Consider the following 20,218-nt stretch of genomic DNA (forward strand, 5'->3'; position numbering starts at 1 on the left):
TTCACTTTTCTTTACCTTTCAGCTGTTGTAATCAACCATATCTTGTGGGATATCTTGTGGGCACTGAAAATATTCCTCATTTGGCTTGTTTGGTCACTATTTTCTAGAATACTTATTCTAGTACAAAAACAGTTGCAGTTACAGGAGTATAAAAGTACATTAGACAGGCACGACTTTTTGTTTTTCTTTTTCCTCCTGCACAGAAGTTATGCTTGCAAAGAGGTGTGACTGGAACTGCTCTAGGGATGTTGGAACTTCTTTAGCTTCACCAGTAACTTCAGGTACCAAAAAAATCACAATCACCTAAGATATAAGTTAGTACCACAGCTGATAGCAAGTAAATGAAGTCACAGAATAGGCCCCATAAAAAAGCAGTCAGCATCTGCTGGATGAATTCTCAAATGAAGACCAAAGAGCTGACTGTTTTGGTAACAGTTTGGGCACACCTTTCTTACAGGGTGTAAGCCTCTTCCTTTACTCTCTTTGTCAGGCTTTACAAGCACGCTTCCTATTCACCACCAGATTTGGAATTCTGCAGGCAGTATTAAGGAGGAAGGTTAACTCATGGCTGTTTTAAAAACTGAAGTCGTGAATGTACTAGAGACATTTAGGCTGCAATTTTCATGTCTTTTTGCTAGCAGCTTTTCTATTGTTCTGCTTAGATATTACCCCTTTTGCTTTGAAAAGGTCAACTCAACAGCCCATTACAAGTCAAATAATTGACAAACTCTTCTAAAAGCTAAGGAAAACACGAGTATTTGAGGTCATAAAGAGCCTCAGATATAAACACTCCCACATTCAAATATGACTAGACTGATGTTCTCTTCCAGTACAAATAGTATCTAGAATTTATGCTTCAGATCTTCAGGATCACAGAATGGCTAAGGCTGGCAGGGCCCTCTGGAGGCCATCTGGTCCAACCCCTGCTCAGGCAGACACCCACAGCAGGTTGCCCAGGACCATGTCCAGGTGGCTTTTGAAGATCTCCAAGGAGGGAGTCTCCACAAACTCTGTGCAACCTGTGCCAGCGCTCAGTTACCTGCACAGTAAACGAAGTGCTTCCTGATGTTCAGAGGGAACCTCCTGTGTTCCACTGCCTCTTGTCCCATCCTTGGGCACCACTGCAACGAGCCTGGCTCCCTCCTCTTTGCATTACCTCCCTCATGACACCTGTTGGTGACACTTCTGATGCAGCCAGAGATACTAATAGCCTGTTGAAAACTTCTGTATTGTATTTTTTATACCCACACAACCCATTCAAAACAAACCAATTTCCAGAGTGTTTTAAGTATTTGATTTGCTGTAATATTGAAAATAAGGATCATGTGATTGCATATATTCTTTAACAGATTTTTTCAGCCCAGAGAAGTTCTTGCTGCTAAATGATAAAGGTCACCAGCTGAGGTCAGGCATTCACATACAAGAATTTCTTTAGTATGGACCACAGAAAAACCTGAAGTCAGTTTCTGAAACCAACACAAATACTGTTTATTTGTGAGATGCCATTTTACATCAACACCAGCAAAAGACCTAAAAATCAACTGGGTGAACTCGTGTTAGGTGGTGTAACAGTATTTTCACTGGGTTGTGAGTCACAGGAGTTCAGCACACCTCATCTATGTCATATCCAAGTAACTAAGACATAAAGCATTCACGATTACAGGTTAACTGCTGTTCCTACAACAGCAGTGTCAGTAAGAACTATTTGGTGACAACACACATACATACACACAGATGGGAAAAATACTAAAAAACAACCCCACGTTTCAGTCTCAACTACAGACAACTGTTTAGTTGGTGGCTGGATTCTACACGCTTTTATAGCAATATGAAAGGATAAGATATAAGGCTTAGAAGGAGGTATTTCAGCAGTTATAATTAAAAGCAGGGCACAAGCTAACCTTTAAAGCTGTCTACATGAATTTCAAGAGTATTCAACAATGTTAGGCTTGTGACCAAGAGTCGACAGAAATCTGGGAAAACCTTAACACAACTGAAATCCATTTTTTGCCTTCCAAAAAAGTTAACTTGGGGACATTAACCAAGTAACAATGAGCTAAAACTACTTTTGATTGTGCAAGTGTATTTGTGATGAAATAAAATGCATGTATTTCTGACAAAATGGGGCAAGCCTCCAATCCTCCACGTGTCAGAGAAGGCCACACAAAGGTGACCCAAATATTTATTATAGCTTAAAGGCAACCTTAAACAGGTTTCATCTGAAAGCTCAAGTACATAAAGAAATCCAAGAAATTCCATCCTCCTCGCAATCCTTGAACAAGAATTAAAATATTTAAAATTTTATTATCTTGCTGTAAAATGAAATATACGCAAATTTATGAAATGTTTCTAATATTCTCTACAGTTATTTGAATAGTAAAGAGCTCCAAATGTTTGCCATCTATCAACTTAAAGTGTCTCAGGATGCTGTTTTCCTTTAAATAACTGGCTTTCTACTTTACTTCTTCCAAATACCAAGCATGAATTGTACGTAGACCATCAAGTTTCTGCTAATAAGAGCAGTTATATTACCCCAGAAGGATTAGCACAGGACCTGTGGCATTTCTGCCAGAATGACCTCTCGGTATCTTGTTAAAGCCATCAGGATATGCTGGACATTATTATTCAAATGGGTGGGGGGGGGGGAAGTAATTATATTACAGCATAACAAACAAAAAAGTAAACACCAAACTTGTACTAAATACACAGTAAATCGAGTGGCTTAGTTAAAACTTCCACAATTACTTAAAAACTAGAGGGAATTTCTGCAAAATACAAGACTAGCAATGTTGGGCTCCCTTGCTGGTCAGCAAACATAGCAAAAACAGAAGGATGAGTAACACAGGGGCAGTTATCAAGCCATACATGTCTGTTTCAGTCCATTTCCATCTTGCATTTGTGATTTACTTCATGAAGTTACTTGTTACAAACCAGCTGAACACTACAGATTCATCTTGGTTGCAAGCAGAAGATAATATATGTGCAGTGTCTAATCCATTTCTAAACACATTCTTCCTTTCCATCACTCCCAATTACTTTTACCCAAAGAAAAAAAAATGAAGTTTGTTTATACAGCATGAATACTTTCTGAGCTTTGTTTTCCTCTGTTTACTTCGCTGTCAAATTTTGTATTCCACTAAATATTAGTGAAACTTGGAAAAAGAACACCTGGTTAACTGAGGAGATTTCTGTTGACCCTGTTATGTGAAAAATTACACCTATAAAAATAATGGATTAAAAATGTCTTTGGCTCTTGCTTTCTTTACTGGAAGGCAAATTATTTGTGCCATACAAAACTTTTTATGCAAACCTTGTATTTTAGCAGTAATTCACGCCAATTTGTGCTAAGCAGTCCTCTAGAGTCAGTAACTAGCCTAACTTTTAAGAACAACTCCAGTATTTCACTTAAAATTTTAGCAAACACAATTTAGCCTAATGTTCCGAGTTATATTGCTTCTAAGTTAATTCTTTTAAGAACTAAACCAGCAGCTCCACTGATACTTACTGTGGTTATACTATGGTAATATACACATTTACATCAGAAGTCTTAATAAAACGTATGTTTTAGTAAGAAGCTTATTGTAAACATTAAATACCACACTCCACTGAATTAAATTCTTGTGCAAACTGGCATCCAACATGGAATTAAGGTTACATGTATTAGGACAAGAAGAAGCAATGACTATGTATGTTTTACCACTACTAACTTTAAAGAATGCTATTTATTTAGTGTCATGGAAATCCAGACATGAATTTTTCATGAGGAAGAGTAGTATTTTCTCATCAGCATCTTGAAATTCTGGGGTTTGTATATGTATACAGATTGTATATTTATGTATATACAAATATACACAAACACACACAAACAATTTTTGTCTTTGGCAGCTTGTTCTGACAAACAAAAACCATCAACAACAAAACAGATTTGAACAGAATCAGACCACCCATAGGACAGGTGCAACCTCCCAGTGCAGGACAGCAGACGAATGCACATTTGCTAAACTAGACCTTGTCCCAAAAGTACTCAAGTTAATAACAGTTGTTCCCAAACTCGGTTATAATAGGATCTTCAATACAGCTGAAAATTTCACATTCAACCTAAGACTCATTCTCCCCCCCCAACACCCCAGATTGCATTCTGAAGAAATGTCAAAACCGCCAGTACCTTGTCAAATATTTCTACAGAAAAGTAATGTCATTCTTTGTTCCAAAACATTCACTGGCCCTTTTTTGTTAAATGTTCCATGAATGAGTATGGAATATTTCACTAAATCCTTAGGACTCTATGTTTAGTAGCACCGGATAATTCAAGAACCTATTTATAAAAATCAACAGTAACGTTTTTTAATAAAAAAGGGTAAGGCAAAGTCTGTGTGAGAAAAAAAACAAACAGAAATTAATCATCATTCCTCTCACTCATCTTCCCCAGAGTTACCACAAGAACTCTCCTATGCAAATAAGGAAATTAGTAAAATAGGATGTATGTGGTCCCTAAGAAAAAAGTACTGTCATGCAATGCTGGTGTTTAACGTGCCCATTGCCTGCAATGGACATCCTGCTAGGAAATTTCAATCCCCAGCATGAAAGAAAAAGCAATGTTTTAACCATTTAATCTAATAGGTTTAATTACTCAGAAGCACAAAGTTAAAGACTATGGGAAAGACTAATATTACAAAAAAAAAAAAAAAAGAAATCTGCACTACCTATGTGCTAGGGGTGAGCAGACTATTCCCCAGACCACTAATTTTACCTAGAACTTTAAAATTTCACTGTATTGCAACATAGTCCAAACACTCTTGGTACACCAAAAATTAAAAGGAGTATGCCAAAGGCAATTTACAAAAGTCTAAAACCCATTTTTAAAAGGTACTTTAATTTGTTCATTTGTACCTGTAATGACTACTGCAGTTTTAACATTAAAAAGTCACTTTTTTCTTCAAATGGAAATCATCTGTGGCATATACAACTATTACAGTGTTTTAATATTTATATATATATACGATTTTTTTTTAAGACACCAACGTTTCATTCCTATTAAGCAATAGGTTATGTTTGGCGAATTCCCGTGAAGAAAGTCACAGCATGTCTTCTCCCCTCAGAAAATGGCATCTCAAACAGTAACATTAAAATCGACAATAGTTCTTCAGCGTAACTATGTCCAAGCAGTCTGTTCATTTCATTTTCTGAAATGCTACATTTGAGACCAAAAGAAAAGCAAAAGAACTAAAGTTTCAACATGTAAGTGATGACTAGAAATATGCCACAAAATTATTTTTACAATACATTTCTGCAGAAATAATCCCTAGTTGAAGCTTTTTTTTTTTTTATACACATATACAAAATTTAGACAGCAATATACACATAATCACAGTGAAGACGCTGGCAAGTTCACCAATCTGTAGTGTAAATACAAAATGCAAAGCAGCCTTCAAAGAGAACAATGCTACACAGCAAGCAGAGCTAGCTTGTTAAATAGCAAACATCAAAAGTTCCCTGCAAAAGGGACGCAGTGCAAGAAAAGCAGCATGCACTTTGATACAAATAGCAGTTTATGGCTAATGGTTGACATTAACTGTGGTAACAGTGACTCTTGAGTGGCTGTGCATAGTTAAACTCCTATGTCATCTGTTTTCCTTTATACCATTCCACAAACTCATCCAACAATACTGGCCCTGTAGAGAGATCAAATAACTGCATTTTACAAAATTTTATAAGAGGACACCAAATGATTAATCTCAGAGAAATGAATTATTTTACAACATCAACATATGGCAGTACTTACAGGCTCCATCTTCATCATAATTACTGAGGTCAAGGTTAATTGTTCTGCTGAATTCAAGAACATTACACCATTGGTCCTTATTGATAACTTTGTATTTTGATTGCTGCTTAAGGCAAGAAATGTGAATTACTGAAATATATTTTCAACTACCTCAGCTTCAGATATTCTTACAGAAAATTTAAGCCTTGTGATGAATTACAATTTTATTTGTATCAATCAAAACTAAGCAAGATTTAAAAAGACACTACATAGTCAACTCAATGTTGAGTATGTCATGTTTCCCACTAAGGCATCTTTCAGTGAACAACCATGCATCAACAGAACACAACTCCAGAAGGAAATGAAAGACATTCTATACTTTGTCCCATGTTAAATAAACCTTAACAGCACAGGGATTTCAGGAACAGGATGAAAGTAAAGATAACCAGTTACAAGTACAATATTGGAGGGGTTGGTATATTTTAAAAATCAGAAAGAAATCATAGCTGTTTATTTTATATCTAATTAAACTAGTGTCAGAGAAGGCAGACAAAATAAAGTAATTCCATTTCAACCTTCTTACCTCTAGAAACTGGTGAAATACTGGAAAAAGAGACCACGTTTTTCCTAAAAGAAGGCCCAACATACACTTGGCAGTGTTTATGTCTAGGCTGCGCTGGTCCTTTTCCTGTGTCAAACAGAAAAAAGTCAAAAAGTCAAGGAACAAAAAAGCATGATCTTGGGATTTTTCAAGTACTCCCACTGCCGAAACTACAGTTCACACATTCATAAAACATGTTAATAAATAGCAATGTCTAACCCTTTTTTTTTAATTATTATTATTAAAATGTAACCCCCTAGTAAGACTTCCTTCCTCGCAGCTAATGGCCTCCTATAAAGAGATGCTTTCTAAAACAGTGACAATTTTTTTGAGAAAGTATTGAGAGGAGGAATATACTCTTGCTCACAACTTAAGACCCTTCAAGAAAACAATGGCCATTACACCCCTACTGACATTTGCATGAATGCATCTGCATAGCCGTAAGTGCCTTAAAATAGTACCACTACATATTTCCTGAGGTATTCTTGAAGCTACAGGAACCAAAAGACGATAGCTAAGCAGCTATCAGTTAACACTACGTGAGAGTGCCCAGAGGAGGTTCTTTGCTCTGCTCTTCAACCGATGACAAGCAGAGGGAACACAATATTCTAACACCTCACACGTGCAGACTCATCTCAAAACTAACCCAGTTTTATGTCAACATCACAGCGGTATTTTATGGCTTGTGGAAAGAGGAGATTTTTGTTGATTGCTGCTGCTTTTGTGGGATTTTGGTTTGTTTGGTTAGTTTGTCTTCTAAAGAAGAACAAGAATAATTTGTACCTAGCAGATTCATTACACCTGATTAGTGCAAAAGTTGATGTTGATGTATTTGATAACATGCCTTCTGCACATTTTGAAAAGTAACGCATACATAAAGTAATGAGATCGACTCTTAGGTTTAAGTAGTTAATCCGTCTACATTTGTTGCCTTGAAATTAAACACATTTTTATGACAGATTGGATATAACAAACCACCCTCTTATATCTTGATTATAGCAATTAAGCTACCAATTCAGAAATGAAGTCACAAAAAAACCTGCATGGACTACTGTTGACCTTGGTAACTTTTGCACTCATGACTGCAAACAGGAATGTCTAACTTCAGAAAAAGCAGGGATATAGGGAGCACCTAACAAAACAGTGCAAGACAGCTACATAAGACAAAATTCATCCCTATGCTTCACCTCTGGACGTGCAGTAATGTGTCTACATGTAACAAAATACACAGGGGTTTTGGTGTTTTTATTTTTAAAAATATCTCAAAACATCAGCAAATGGTCTTTATCGCACAGGAAGGATGTGGTAAAGCAAGACCCCAGTTCTCTGACAACTTAATGCCTTAGCCACAAGATTATTCTATCTTCTTGAAACCATTCAAAACACAAACACACCTCACTTCTAAAATTGTGTAGACAGAATTTAATGCAGATTCATTCTGGAAGGGAAGTGGGGAGGCCTGCAAAAACACCACAAACTGTTTTACGTTCTCATAATTAAGTATATGAGGAACATCACTCTATCTGACCTAGAGGAATAAAGTAAATTCTAGGATGAACAAAGCTTTTTAATTAGTAATAATGCTGAAGGAGAAACCTGCAGAGGCATCTTTGTATTAGCATGATACAAACCTTTCACTTATTTCCAGTGTCAAATAGTTGTAAAAACTAATTCTCTTTCCAAAGTCAGTTTACACCTTACTTGTCACCAACATCTTTAAGTAGAAATCACACCACTTATTTTCAGTACTACTTATATACTTTAATTCTTCCCACACACTCAAGTATTAATGAAATCAGCCCCTATTGTCTTTACTTTGGCCATTTTTTGTTATTAACATACATTCCAGATGCTTGTAATGTTTTTCTTGGATCCCATAGACAGAAAATATTGATAAACACTGATAAATTTCAGTATTTGCTTTTACAGTACTATTAGTCTTTTCAAGATCTTTCCCCCCCCCAATATTTTGGATAAAACACCAAGCCATGAAACACCTGCCTCTCTTTCAAACGGTATCACAGCATCTGTCTGTCTAAAAGTCCTTAAGACCTACATTTGTCAGATCAACTTGGAACCTCTTGAAAACTCTCTACCCACTGTCCTCCTTTAAAGTTTCTTCACTTATTTTTGATAGGCCACCAGCTAATTCAGATTTGCTATTAGTAAGACATTTCAATCAATTCAAAATATTTCATCAATACCTTGAACTTCTTTGTTAATGTTAGGTATTTCTAGCCTTTGCATTTTACTTTCAGCAAAATCAGTAGAAACCTCCCCACGGTGTACTAGGTCTAGCTAGGATGGAATTAATTTTCTTCACAGCAGCTTCTCTGGTGCTGTTTCACATCTGTGACCAAAACAAAGCTGATAACACAGCAATGTTTTAGCTACAGCTAAATTGTGTTTGCACAACATCAAGGCCTTCTCTGCTTCTCTCTCTGCCCTCCCAGTGAACAGACTGTATTTGTGCTAGATGCTGGGAGGGGATGCAACCAGGCAGATGACCCAAACCAAGCAAAGATGTTCCATGCCATATAGCAACGTGCTCAGGAATAAAGGAGATAGTTCAGGGAAGTTAATTGTCTTTTGCTCCAGAACTGGCTAGACATTGTTTTACCTATGGGAGGTGGTAAGCAATTGCCTTTGCATCACTTGTTCTTTCTTTCTCTTCTTTCACTTATCCCTTGCTTAATGAACATTTATCTCAACCCACAGACTTTTTTTTTTTTTTTTTTTTTGCTTTTACTCTTCCTTTCCCTTTCCCCTGTCCCACTATATAACAAGGGTGAGAAGGAAATAAGCAGCTGTGTAGTGTTTAGCTGCCTGCTGGGGTTAAGTACACAGCAAAGGAGGTATTAAAATGTTGATATGTCTTTTGTTTCTCACATACTAATTCCACACATTCTCATATCCAGCTTGGTTAAAAGCGAACTACCACAAAACTCTCCATGTTGACTTGCAGGAAGCAATGCTATACCAGCGTGAGTTATTTATGAGAGACTTAACCATCAGAATTGCTAGCAGTTCAAATTTTTCCTATTATGTTTTCTTATATTACCTCAGCAAGAAGGCTGTTATCAGGATATTGTTCAATAAATGCTGAGAACATCATTGAAGGCCTTCGAACAATTTTCTAAACCAGTATTTATATTATAACCTTGTATTATTTTTACCACTTGCAGAAATGCCTGAAGTGCCTCCTCATTTTAAATAAATCTATGCTCACAAAAATCAAACAATAAGGAAAAAAATAGGGTAATTATAAAGCCAGTGGAAGTAAATTCAAGAGAATAAGGCCTAAATCATTTTTTCCCATTTGACACAGAAAGGTAACAATGTGACTAAACACTAAAACAAACATCCTATACTTTTCCTTTCCAATTCTGTCAATTTGCATGTACTTTTTTAAGAACATGAACATTTCCATTTGTTAAAAGCAATCTTGAGTATCTTAAGAGAAACATACTTAAGAGAAACATATAGTCTTTTAAACATTACCTATGAAACCAAAGTTGCTGGCCTTCTGCAATACTCACCCGTGCAAAGTCAAATGCATATCTATAAATAAGTTTAAAATTGGTAGGCTCATTTAATAAAGATCTCAAGTAATCCAGAGAATTTCTCAATTTTTCTGTAGTATCACATCTACAAAAAAGCAAACAGTGAATTTACAGCATACATTCTTATACAAATGCCTGGTGTTTTTAAAAGAGAATCTGTAAAATGTGTCCCCGTAACTCCACAAAACACAAAAGGTATGAGTTTATGTATATAAGATGCCTTGATTTAACCCACAGCATGAAATGGATTTAGATAAAATAGTGAAGTATTACGCTGTTACTCTCATAAGAAGTTATTTGGGTTTGCAGAAAACGCACTCTCCAATAGATTAAACCAAGATCTTGTCTACACATCGCGGTACCAGCAAACCACAGAAGGGAAACAATACTTCTATAAATACTTCTATAGCGTCAGCAAAACTATAGAACTTATACACAGTCTTCGTGATTCTGCTTTGTAAGGTAAGTCTTTCCCCCACACTCTACGAAACATGGCTATTCAACTACTTTTATGTTAAGTATGCCATAAAGCTTTTAACTGTAGAAAAGAAAAATCCATTCACAAAAAGGGGTTGCACTATTAAGCATTTTAAACTGCACATAATCTAATAACATGGCAATATCTAATTCATATGCAATGACAGTAAAGGTTAGAAAGCTAATATATAAATCCAGTGACAAAGACAGATGCAGTTGGGGATAGAAACTATGTACCTCATGACATTTGTTTTCTTGAGACTGTAGACATTTTAAATCAACAGTATATAACATGCAGCTGTCAGGTTTCAAGCTGTCTCTGAATAACCATAAGCAGTAGGAAATACTATTAAAAAAACTTAGAGGTTTTTCAAAGCACTTACTGTAGCGATGTCATTCCTTTCAACCATTCTTGTAATGTAAAGTAGCCCATGTTTTGTGCATCCAGCTTCCAGGCTAATACAAGCATAACTACCTGTTTAAGAGAAAAAAAGACTGACTGAAGAATATTAACAGAAACATCCACACATTTTTCAAGCAGTTACTGTTTAGTAGGCTACAAATATTTATTTATATAAACAGTATTTTCAGGACTTTGCTAATGAGCAACGGCTTTAAAAGTTAAATTATTTAAATACCACAAACTTACTCATAATTCAAACAAAACGAAAGCAGCACAAAGATAGGCAATATCAATCAGGTTACTATTAGCCACCTTACTTCTTCAAGGCAGCATTCATACAATGCCACTGCAGTAATGTACTGTTCGTTGCAGCCAGGAAGAATATGAGACAGTGTACAAGCTACAAAATGTTTACAAAATTTAAGCACTGATTTGAGACAAGTTACATTTGACATTAAAAAAAAGAGGAATATAGATATACATATGAAAAACTAAGAGAAACATATACTGTATACATAAATTGGAAAATGTATACAATATTCTCTTTATTTGGGTTTTGATATGGCATAATGGGAGTGCTAACATTGCTCACAATATTTGAAATCACCTTCTGTCACCTAGAAAAAAATAATTTGTAGCTGTTCATTAAACCTCCAGTGTTGTCTTAGAGAAGACACCATCACTTTTTCTTTAATTTTTTATTTTTTCATTTCTTTCTTGTGACAGGAGGGAAGTGGGGAAAAGAAAGAGAAGGGATTGCTGCAAAGCCAAAATAGATTTTTACTCAAGTTAAAAGCTTTGGGTTTAGAATAAAGGCAAGTTGGTTCCAAAAGTGTATTTAAACCTGGTTTATATCCTTTTTTTTCCCTGCACAATTTCCATTTGTAATTTTTGATGGAAAATTAACACAACTAAGACAGGTTCATCTATATCATAACACACCAAGCTCCATTCAACAGGTGCCTTAACTTACATTTTCTGGTTCTACTCCAATGTCTTCACAAAATTTCTCCATACCTTCAGGCCCTACAATGTCATCAGTGCCTGCAAACAAAATACATTTTACATATCTCTGAAAACTAAAACAGCCTGATCTTTAGAGCACAAGAGAAATGTAATCACACAGTACAACGTGAACTTCCATACGCTTTAGTTTGGTTTGTTTTGACATGCAGTATTTCCTCACTTACTATCAGACCTGGATACGCTCATATCTTTACCTCACTTTTGCAAACAAATACAGAAAAAAATAAAGAACAACTTTTCACTCTTGCAAGCATCCTTTATTCTATCCAGTTTCTGAGACAATCTTGAAAGAGTAAACGAGTAAGATCTTTATGAATGCACTTAAGACTAGCACAACATCCAAGTAATATTAGCACGGTTAAATGAGCGAACAGTGATTATTGAAACTCATTTCTCAGCTTGAATCTTGACTGTTACCATAAAATCATATCACATAAGAATATGTTTAGATATATATGATACATGAGATACATTCCCAGAACCTTATTCCTTATTGTCTCATTTATACTCTATAAAATGTCATTTACAAAAAAGACCCTGAAATAAAAACCTCATGCTCCTGTTTATTCATATGGCAATAATAACATGGCTGCACATTATGTGAATTTTAGTAATTGCATGGGGAAGGAAGATATGAATTACATGCAGCTATTTCTTTGCTGATTTTAAATGAAAAAAGGTTCAAAACCAAATGTTATTAAAATGTACTACCATTAGAGCAGATGCTATTAAGTCAAGATATTCATAGCTTCTCCCCTATGCTGTTGACAAAAATACAAAGGCCTTAATTGCATTGTGCAGTTGTTGTGCTTTTTTTTTTTTTGAAGCATGATGAGTATTTGAACTATTTTGTTACTTTATTCTCATTGAAAAGGGGTCATTTTGAAAAAAAAGCATTAGAGGCAGAAATCCTTACTTTCATCCAATGTAAAGATCAAATATGCAAGTAAGAGGTTTTATAGAGGAAATATCAGTATGTTTTATTATTAGGTGACCCACTGTACTAGAAATAAGAAGGTTTAATAATATCTTTTCCCATCTTCCTATGACATCCTCCCACTCACACTTCTGAGTGTACACATGAACCTTTAAAAAAACACTCATTCTGTAACGTAAAGACACACCAGGGAAAAAGAAAAAACAAATGCAGTGTCAACTGTCTGCATACATAAAGGAGAAGACTAAAGCAAGAGCACAAGAGATTATTATTATTTGAAGTTTCATTTTTTACAATGTTATTCAATACAGTAAACAAGATCATACTCTCCACTTTTCTCTGTTTTATCTTGGTGTATGCAGCCAATGGAAAACCAAAAGTTCTTTCATACACAGCCTTCCTTTCATCCCTTCTCTCCACCAAAGTCTTGACAAAAATGAGTTATCCCTGTTGCTAGAGTAAAAAAAATAAATCAAGCTGGTCAGAAAGGCGCAGAATCTAACAGGTTAAATTTGGCTTGAATTTGAATCTCCTCTCACAGACTGCAACAGACAAGTGAGATCTCTAATTACTTTAGTATATATAATTTTATTAGAAGAGTAAAATGATTTTATTACATCAAATTAACTCAATCTTCATTACATGTAAAAAGCAGACAAAACAGAACAAACTGTGAGCAATGTTATCCAAAACAACATCAAAAAACTGCAAGATGACCTCATTTCTTTTGTCAACCACCTATTTCATTTTCTTTGGGTCTTCTTTAGAGTCATGAGATTATTTTTCCCCATACTTCAAGTCCTCCCCTTCAGAAAAGCATGTGTAGAAAAAATGAAAACAAACAACACCCCATGATTTTACTCTTAAAGGATCATCTCGTGACCATAGATGATAATTAATAATCCTAAAACAATACATGAATACATACACAAGGGCAATGATTCAGTCAACCTTCAATATACTCTGTAATGGAAAAATGCTCAAAGACAAGACTGTTATGGAATACTTGAATTTATTTGTTTCTATGCTGAAACTATAACCACATTTGGCAGCAACATAACTGATTTTATTATTTTCCCTACCTTTTAGTTAGTTAGTTAGTTTTGAATTACAGACATACCATCCCTTAAAGCTTAATTCTGCACTACTCAGTGCTATCACGGTAGCTGGTATGACCTCTAAAGCCAGAGAGGTAACATTTTGGACAGAAGTACAGCTTTACTATAAATTGGAATAGTAAAGTATTCATGTTCTATAATATTTCAAGATACACACCTCCTCCATTCTTTTTATAGAATCGAGACAAAGACAAAATTACCCCTTGAACTCTTCAACAACTTCATGCTATGCAAAACATAAGAAAAGCTCCTTTAAATCTGTTACAAAAAAAAGTCTCCATATTTAGTCTTGGAAAAGATCAGTTAATGCAATTTTCATATTCCAATGTAGATTAAATTGTTATCGGGAAGAAATTTGCATTTCACCCTTACCTGCATATTCATAGAACCATTCTAAGCATCTCTTACTTGAAAAGACTTCTTCTTCTGCTTTTATTCTAGTCGAATCATATTTTCTATACATACTTTAAAAAAAAAGAAAGAATTCATCAGTTTTTTTAAAGCAACCTTTTAGTCAACAGCCACTATAAGCAGCAATACATTTTCTTTCATTAACTAGTTTACTCAACATTCTGACCTCATAATCAGTCGTTTTGGGAACTGCTTAGCAGAATAAGAATTATTGAACCTTGTGTATTTGCTCAGTCTGTCACAATTCAACTGGTCCATAAGCTATTCACGTAAATGAACTTTCATAACAGAGTTTGGTTCAAATTCAATCCCAAAGCACTTTGTGCAAGTAAGACTTGTGCATACCAGCAATCACCATAACCAACTGATGGGCTGCGTCTTGGCTGTGGGTCTAAACCCACAGTGATACCATACCACAGTCAATACAGGTCCCATATGTAGGTATACACAGACTTCAATCATTTTTGATTATTTATTAACTGAGGAGAACTTCACATACTCTTTTTGCCTCCTCAAAAATTCCCTAAGCATAAGGACTGAAATAGACACAACCCACACACTAACATTATTAAAAGGCCAGTAAGTTGGTAACACAAGAAAAAAAGAAAACTAACAACAAAAAACAACCCCCAGGTTACAGGTCCCCACTGACAGTAACTTCATCATGGGGTAAACAATTAAGTAAAAAGCTAAATCAGCAGCACTGCCTTCCCCGCAGAGATGACTGCTGGGGTAATGCTCTCCTCAGATGAAAAGCTTAAGGAATTTTGCCTGCATTCAAGAAATGCCACTGAAGTACCAGTCTCCTGAATTTAGTATCTGAAACACCTCAAACACAAAATGTGCAATAGAAGTCGATGAGTTACTCCATCCCGTTTAGACTTTCAGTTCTGAAACAGAGACAATACCACTTGTGCCAGCCTGCTAAAGGGAAGAGACTCAGCAGTCCAAGTAATTGCTCACTGCTGCATATACACTCTCTGAACTATTTCCACCACTCTGCAGTAGCTCGGGCTCAGAAGCTGAAAAGAGCCGAGTAACAAATGGCTTGGACTAGAGCAGGTAGCCAGGAACAGCTCTGTATGTTCCAAGCATGCTGCCCCTTCCTCTTACGGTGTCAAACCCTGCTGGGGGAGGAAAACGAAGTGCTCCTTGAACCAATTAGCCCATCTGAAATAACTTGATAAAATTAATTTGGAGATGATTTCATCACTACTTTCTCCTTCTTGAAAGGCATGTAAAAGATGTCTGTACTTACGAGCTTGGAGTACACTGATCCCAGCATCTTCTACCTTGGTGCCTGTCGCTATCAGCTACAAGGAACCCTATCTAGTTAATGGCACACATCACACTGACAGCAGCACATGAACTACTTCATGTGTATTGTCATAGTTCTTTAAAAGTAATTACCTATTAGAAAAGTAATACTGCTCAGAGCAAAAAAACTGCTAATTGGAAGACAAATACCAATGAAAATTTGAAGAAATTTCAAGACTGAAAGGAAAATTACCACTGTACTGAAACATGCTGACCTTGCAACAAACTGAAACCCTGCAGCCAAATGCCATCCATCCACGTTTCAGGAACAAATATTTATATACCCAAGACTCATAACACCAACTGGAATACAAACTTGAAAACTGACTGTAGCAGGAGCTATTCAACATCTTTATTCAAGGAGTCTAAGTACCTAGTCTAAGGGCCTAGAGCATGGAAAGCTAGCGTGGCTCCCTAAGACAGACACTCACCACAAGAATAAATGTATTTTTCTTACGAAGGGTTGATAAGAAAGCATTTTCCCTGCTTGCTCACGTAACTCATCAACACACTAGCTGTCAGTAGGTGAACAGCAGGTCTGGAAAGGAACCCTCGAGAACCATTTATTGACAGAGCTCTGGATCATCCAAGTATTTCAGAAAAAGGATTCCTGCATCTTCAAGTGGCAGCGTTAAGACTGTAGCCTGAACCAAGACACCAACAATAACAGTTGGTGTAAGAGAAACCGTATGTGTAAGAGGAATGGAAAATTAGAACAAAAAAGCACCCATTTTTATACTTTCATTGAGTCTAAGCATAACAAGTTTTCATAGGACTGATAAGCAATTGCAGCTCATTTGCTGTACTAAAGGCTAAAGACAGTTAGGAACTGGAAGAAACAACAATATTCATGAGTAAGTCCATTTGTGCCCAACACACAGCCAAGTAACTCAATGCAAAATGCTCTTTCCTCTAACTTATTGTTCAAGAAACTTAGTATCAGGCTGCTGGAATCTTGTTTCTCAGAAACCAGAATTGATTAAAGATCTTCCAAGCTACGATGGTAAGAAACTACTTCACAAAACTCAGAAAACAGAAAGGATATCATCTTGGGCCACCCTAATCTCTGCTACAAGCTAATTACTACACATCGATTACAAGTGGATGTGACACCTTATCGGTATAATGAAAACAGGCTACAAATAATACTACGCAACAAAGCAACAAAAACAGTTGGGTGATTCACAGATGTTGTTCTCTCCACCTAAAGGAACTACCAGCAGAGCACGTATTCTGTGAGACGAGGATCACTTGAAAAGGAAAATGACAGAAGCAGGTAACACCAAAGCAAACCTGGTATTAGTTAGCTCTCACGTATAGATGAAGCCCATTAACTCCCTGCTTACTCTAAATACCAAATGAGATTCCCCTCCCAGTCTAGACAAACCAGCTATTTTTACTAGCAAGAGACTCCTAAGCCCTCGATTGCTTCGGGAAGTGAGATGAGAGGGAGATACAGACAAGTAACTAGACAAGCATCTGAGATCACAGCCGAAGGAAGCCCAGTTCAGCTGTCACAGCCAGCCCAACCTGGCAGCCCTGGGTAGAGGTGGTTCCAAAGACTGTGTCCTCTGAACTACCATCAATCCAGATCTGATTGTCTCAAGAAACGCATGTGCAGAGGTGAAAACCACAAACTGACAGAGAAGTCTGGCATGCATGTTGTACCTTAGAATATTTCTCCTGTCTTTGGAATGTCTCTGTACGTACTGTAAGATGATGTGCCTTGTCTTCATGCTAAGGACAATGTCTCTTGGTACACAGATGAATACAAACTGCCAGAGCGCACAGGGTAGATGTCTGAATACTTTGTTAACCCCCAGCATCTACTGAACAGATCTGAGGGTTTAAACAGCAAGTCGTCAGCGGCTCACAGCTGTCTCAAGATGCCCAGCACCAGTACCTTCAAAGAGAAGCATGGCAATTACACTGACGACACTACAGTTTGGTAACTTGTTTATGCACTGATGGTCCATAAGAGAAACCTGTAGAGTTTCAGTCACAAACCAGAAGTGAACGAACTGCTCAAGTATACACTGATATCAGCGTATACTTTGTTTTGTGTGAAGGAGAGGAAATATGTACTTTGAGAACAGATCAAGATGACCCAGGACTTGGAGACATCTAAAGATGATTAACTGAGGAACTGCTCATCAGGAAGACCATTACATTGACATTTTTGAGGGGAACATCCTGACTTAACACGTCACCAATCAACCTAACCTGAGCAGATGGCTGAAAAACAAAGATTAAAAGAATTCTAATGTGAAGTATCCTCATTATAATAGTAAAAATCACACCCCCAGGACGGGAGACCCTGGACCAACAAGGGACCTTTCCTCTCTGAGGATAGGCATAATGACTCTGTTATGTCAGGTAATTAGTAGCCATTGGAGGCTAGAGGATTGCACAAACATGTAAATAGAGTGATAAGGGACAGTATAAATAGTGGCACAGAGAGTCCTTAGTGTTGCCAGCTTTGCAGTAAACCACCTGGTACGCAGACTTATGCAATTCTGATATAAACAGTATCTTAATATAGCATGCAGATTGGCTTACTGCACAGTGGGCAAGGAATCCCAACTTTTTAAAATCAGACACCAACCTCACAGCTGACTCCTAACACTCATTTCTTATTTTTGAATTACTCTTGTTAGCTATGGAATTGAAATATCCCTGCAATAAAGATGAAGCGTTCAGTTTATCATTCAAAGTGCCATGTTTAGACTGAAACAAAATAATACAAAACCTGAGTATCTAAGCCTTTCACATTTCTTTCAATAGATGATCATTCATGACTTTTCCAGATTATTTTCCTCTTTATGTACCTGGTTTGGTGGGAAAGCAAAAGCATGAAGATTTCACCTAGCTATTATGGGGTGACTAAGACCCCATCTTAAGAGAACGTGGATACTTCCAGCAAAAAGAAAAAGCAGTAATTCCCTTCAATTTATTACAGTTGAATCCACTCCTGCTCCGAGCAAGCTTCAACTATACTGGAATTTGTTAAAGCTCCACCTACCACAGCAGCAATTCTGGGCTGCATGCTCTGAAATACTCAAAATGAGGTCAGCGAAAGCATGAAGCTTAGGTCATACATAATATTCTCTTGCTTGTGGAATCTGGCCATTAGCTTATTTTAAGAAGAGGAAAAATAAATAAAGGTAACCGCTCCTGAAGACTTACACCCCACTCATTTCAGATGCCCAGTTTCCTGAATGAAAATACTAAAAAGTTTACCAACAGCAGCTTTGCTGGACTGCTTTGTTTCTATGCAACCAGAACTTCACCTCCTTTTAAGCTTTGCACTGCCTAACTAGTTGCTTTCAGATTATTTATTTTTTGAACGTTGTAAACTTTTGATTGAAGAAGATGTCCCTACTACTTTCATTAATTGCAATTAAACTATTTTAAAGCTTTAGTTGAGTTTTCATCCATGCAACAAAATGAAAGGATTTTTTTTTTTAAGCTTAATTTATTCACAACAAAAGTTTTAGCAATAGTTTCATAAATATGATGGTATAATCAAGTAAAAAGAGATTTTTACTATTTGCAAGGTATGACGAAGACTGTCTAAAGCAACTTGCAGGACAAATTCACTTGACTGGTAAATTGTATGCATCGGTGTCTTATCCCTCCCTATGTAAAGGTTCACAATCATCCCGAAACATTTAAACTGATGTTCTGAACTTAACGAGGCTCGCTTAAAAAACAGTATAACAGCATACGTACTGACACACTTCCAGTTAAGTTTCTTCATAACTATTAAGTCACTGAAAAGGTATAGAAAAAGGCAATTACATCTGTGCCTACTTGAAAACATCTGCTTCCAAGGAATATGGTCTAGACATCCATGACAGTAGGTAACACAGGCTGCCTGCACGGCAAGCCAGCTGGTAAATGACAGAGGAATGAAGAAGCCTCTGAATACTAAAGGTTTTGAAAACTTCGAAGGTTAGTTATGCTCTTATTTTAGTTTCCTATATTAATAATATTGTGTTAACTGTGTTTCCGAAACTTCAGTTTTTCACTATACAGTACGGGGCTGATAACTCAAAACAAATTTGTTTTTCATATTACTATGTCTTTACGTGATCCACACACACATCCAGGATGTATTAGACCTGTGGATCTAATTGCTTGAAAACACAGCTTTCAAGGAAGCAGATATACTTCCCTGGTTTTCATCACTCTACAGTCCAAATATCTATAACTGTAAGATTTTTCCCCTCAGCACGACTCTGGAGCAATGACTAGAATTATTTTCTTTTCAGATGAGACTATTGGAAAGGAGACATTATGTTACAAGGCTCATCTTTCTCAAAATCCAATCTCTGGCATAACAGATACACAGAAATATACTCTTACCTAGCAACTATCTTCAGATGAAGCTTGTTTTTACCTTTTCTATGCCCTTTAACACAATGATGGAAGAGTAACATACAGAATACAGATTTGCAAGTCCAATTTGAAAATACGCCAGACTGTGAGAGTTGTAAGAACAATAAGGTCAAGACTGTCAAACCAAGAGGGAAATACAAACCAAGTCTTCAAGTCATTATTTTCTTGTGTGTGCACTAAACAGTCTACTTAAAATACCATTC

At 36.4% G+C, this 20,218-nt stretch overlaps 1 protein-coding gene across 18 annotated transcripts in view; it reads right to left on the reverse strand.

The window, feature by feature from the left end:
• Nucleotides 1-4,853: 4,853 nt before the first annotated feature.
• The window catches only part of DCUN1D4 (defective in cullin neddylation 1 domain containing 4), a 35,370-nt gene continuing 20,005 nt past the window's right edge, over nucleotides 4,854-20,218 (reverse strand). For 17 of the 18 annotated variants that reach the window (XM_082759878.1, XM_082759868.1, XM_082759870.1 and 14 more), the window contains 7 exons: nucleotides 14,259-14,350; nucleotides 11,779-11,849; nucleotides 10,786-10,877; nucleotides 9,902-10,010; nucleotides 6,345-6,449; nucleotides 5,783-5,885; nucleotides 4,854-5,672 (listed from right to left, as the gene is read on the reverse strand). In XM_082759878.1, coding sequence (XP_082616004.1) covers nucleotides 5,617-5,672; nucleotides 5,783-5,885; nucleotides 6,345-6,449; nucleotides 9,902-10,010; nucleotides 10,786-10,877; nucleotides 11,779-11,849; nucleotides 14,259-14,350 — 628 coding nt within the window. In that variant the 3' untranslated portion in view covers nucleotides 4,854-5,616. Of the gene's footprint in view, nucleotides 5,673-5,782; nucleotides 5,886-6,344; nucleotides 6,450-9,901; nucleotides 10,011-10,785; nucleotides 10,878-11,778; nucleotides 11,850-13,094; nucleotides 13,170-14,258; nucleotides 14,351-20,218 lie in introns of those variants that run through there. The other variant, XM_082759875.1, reaches the window with a different exon arrangement.

Source organism: Aythya marila (assembly GCF_965140915.1).
Source record: "Aythya marila genome assembly, chromosome: 4".
In the NCBI taxonomy this organism is placed as follows: domain Eukaryota; kingdom Metazoa; phylum Chordata; class Aves; order Anseriformes; family Anatidae; genus Aythya; species Aythya marila.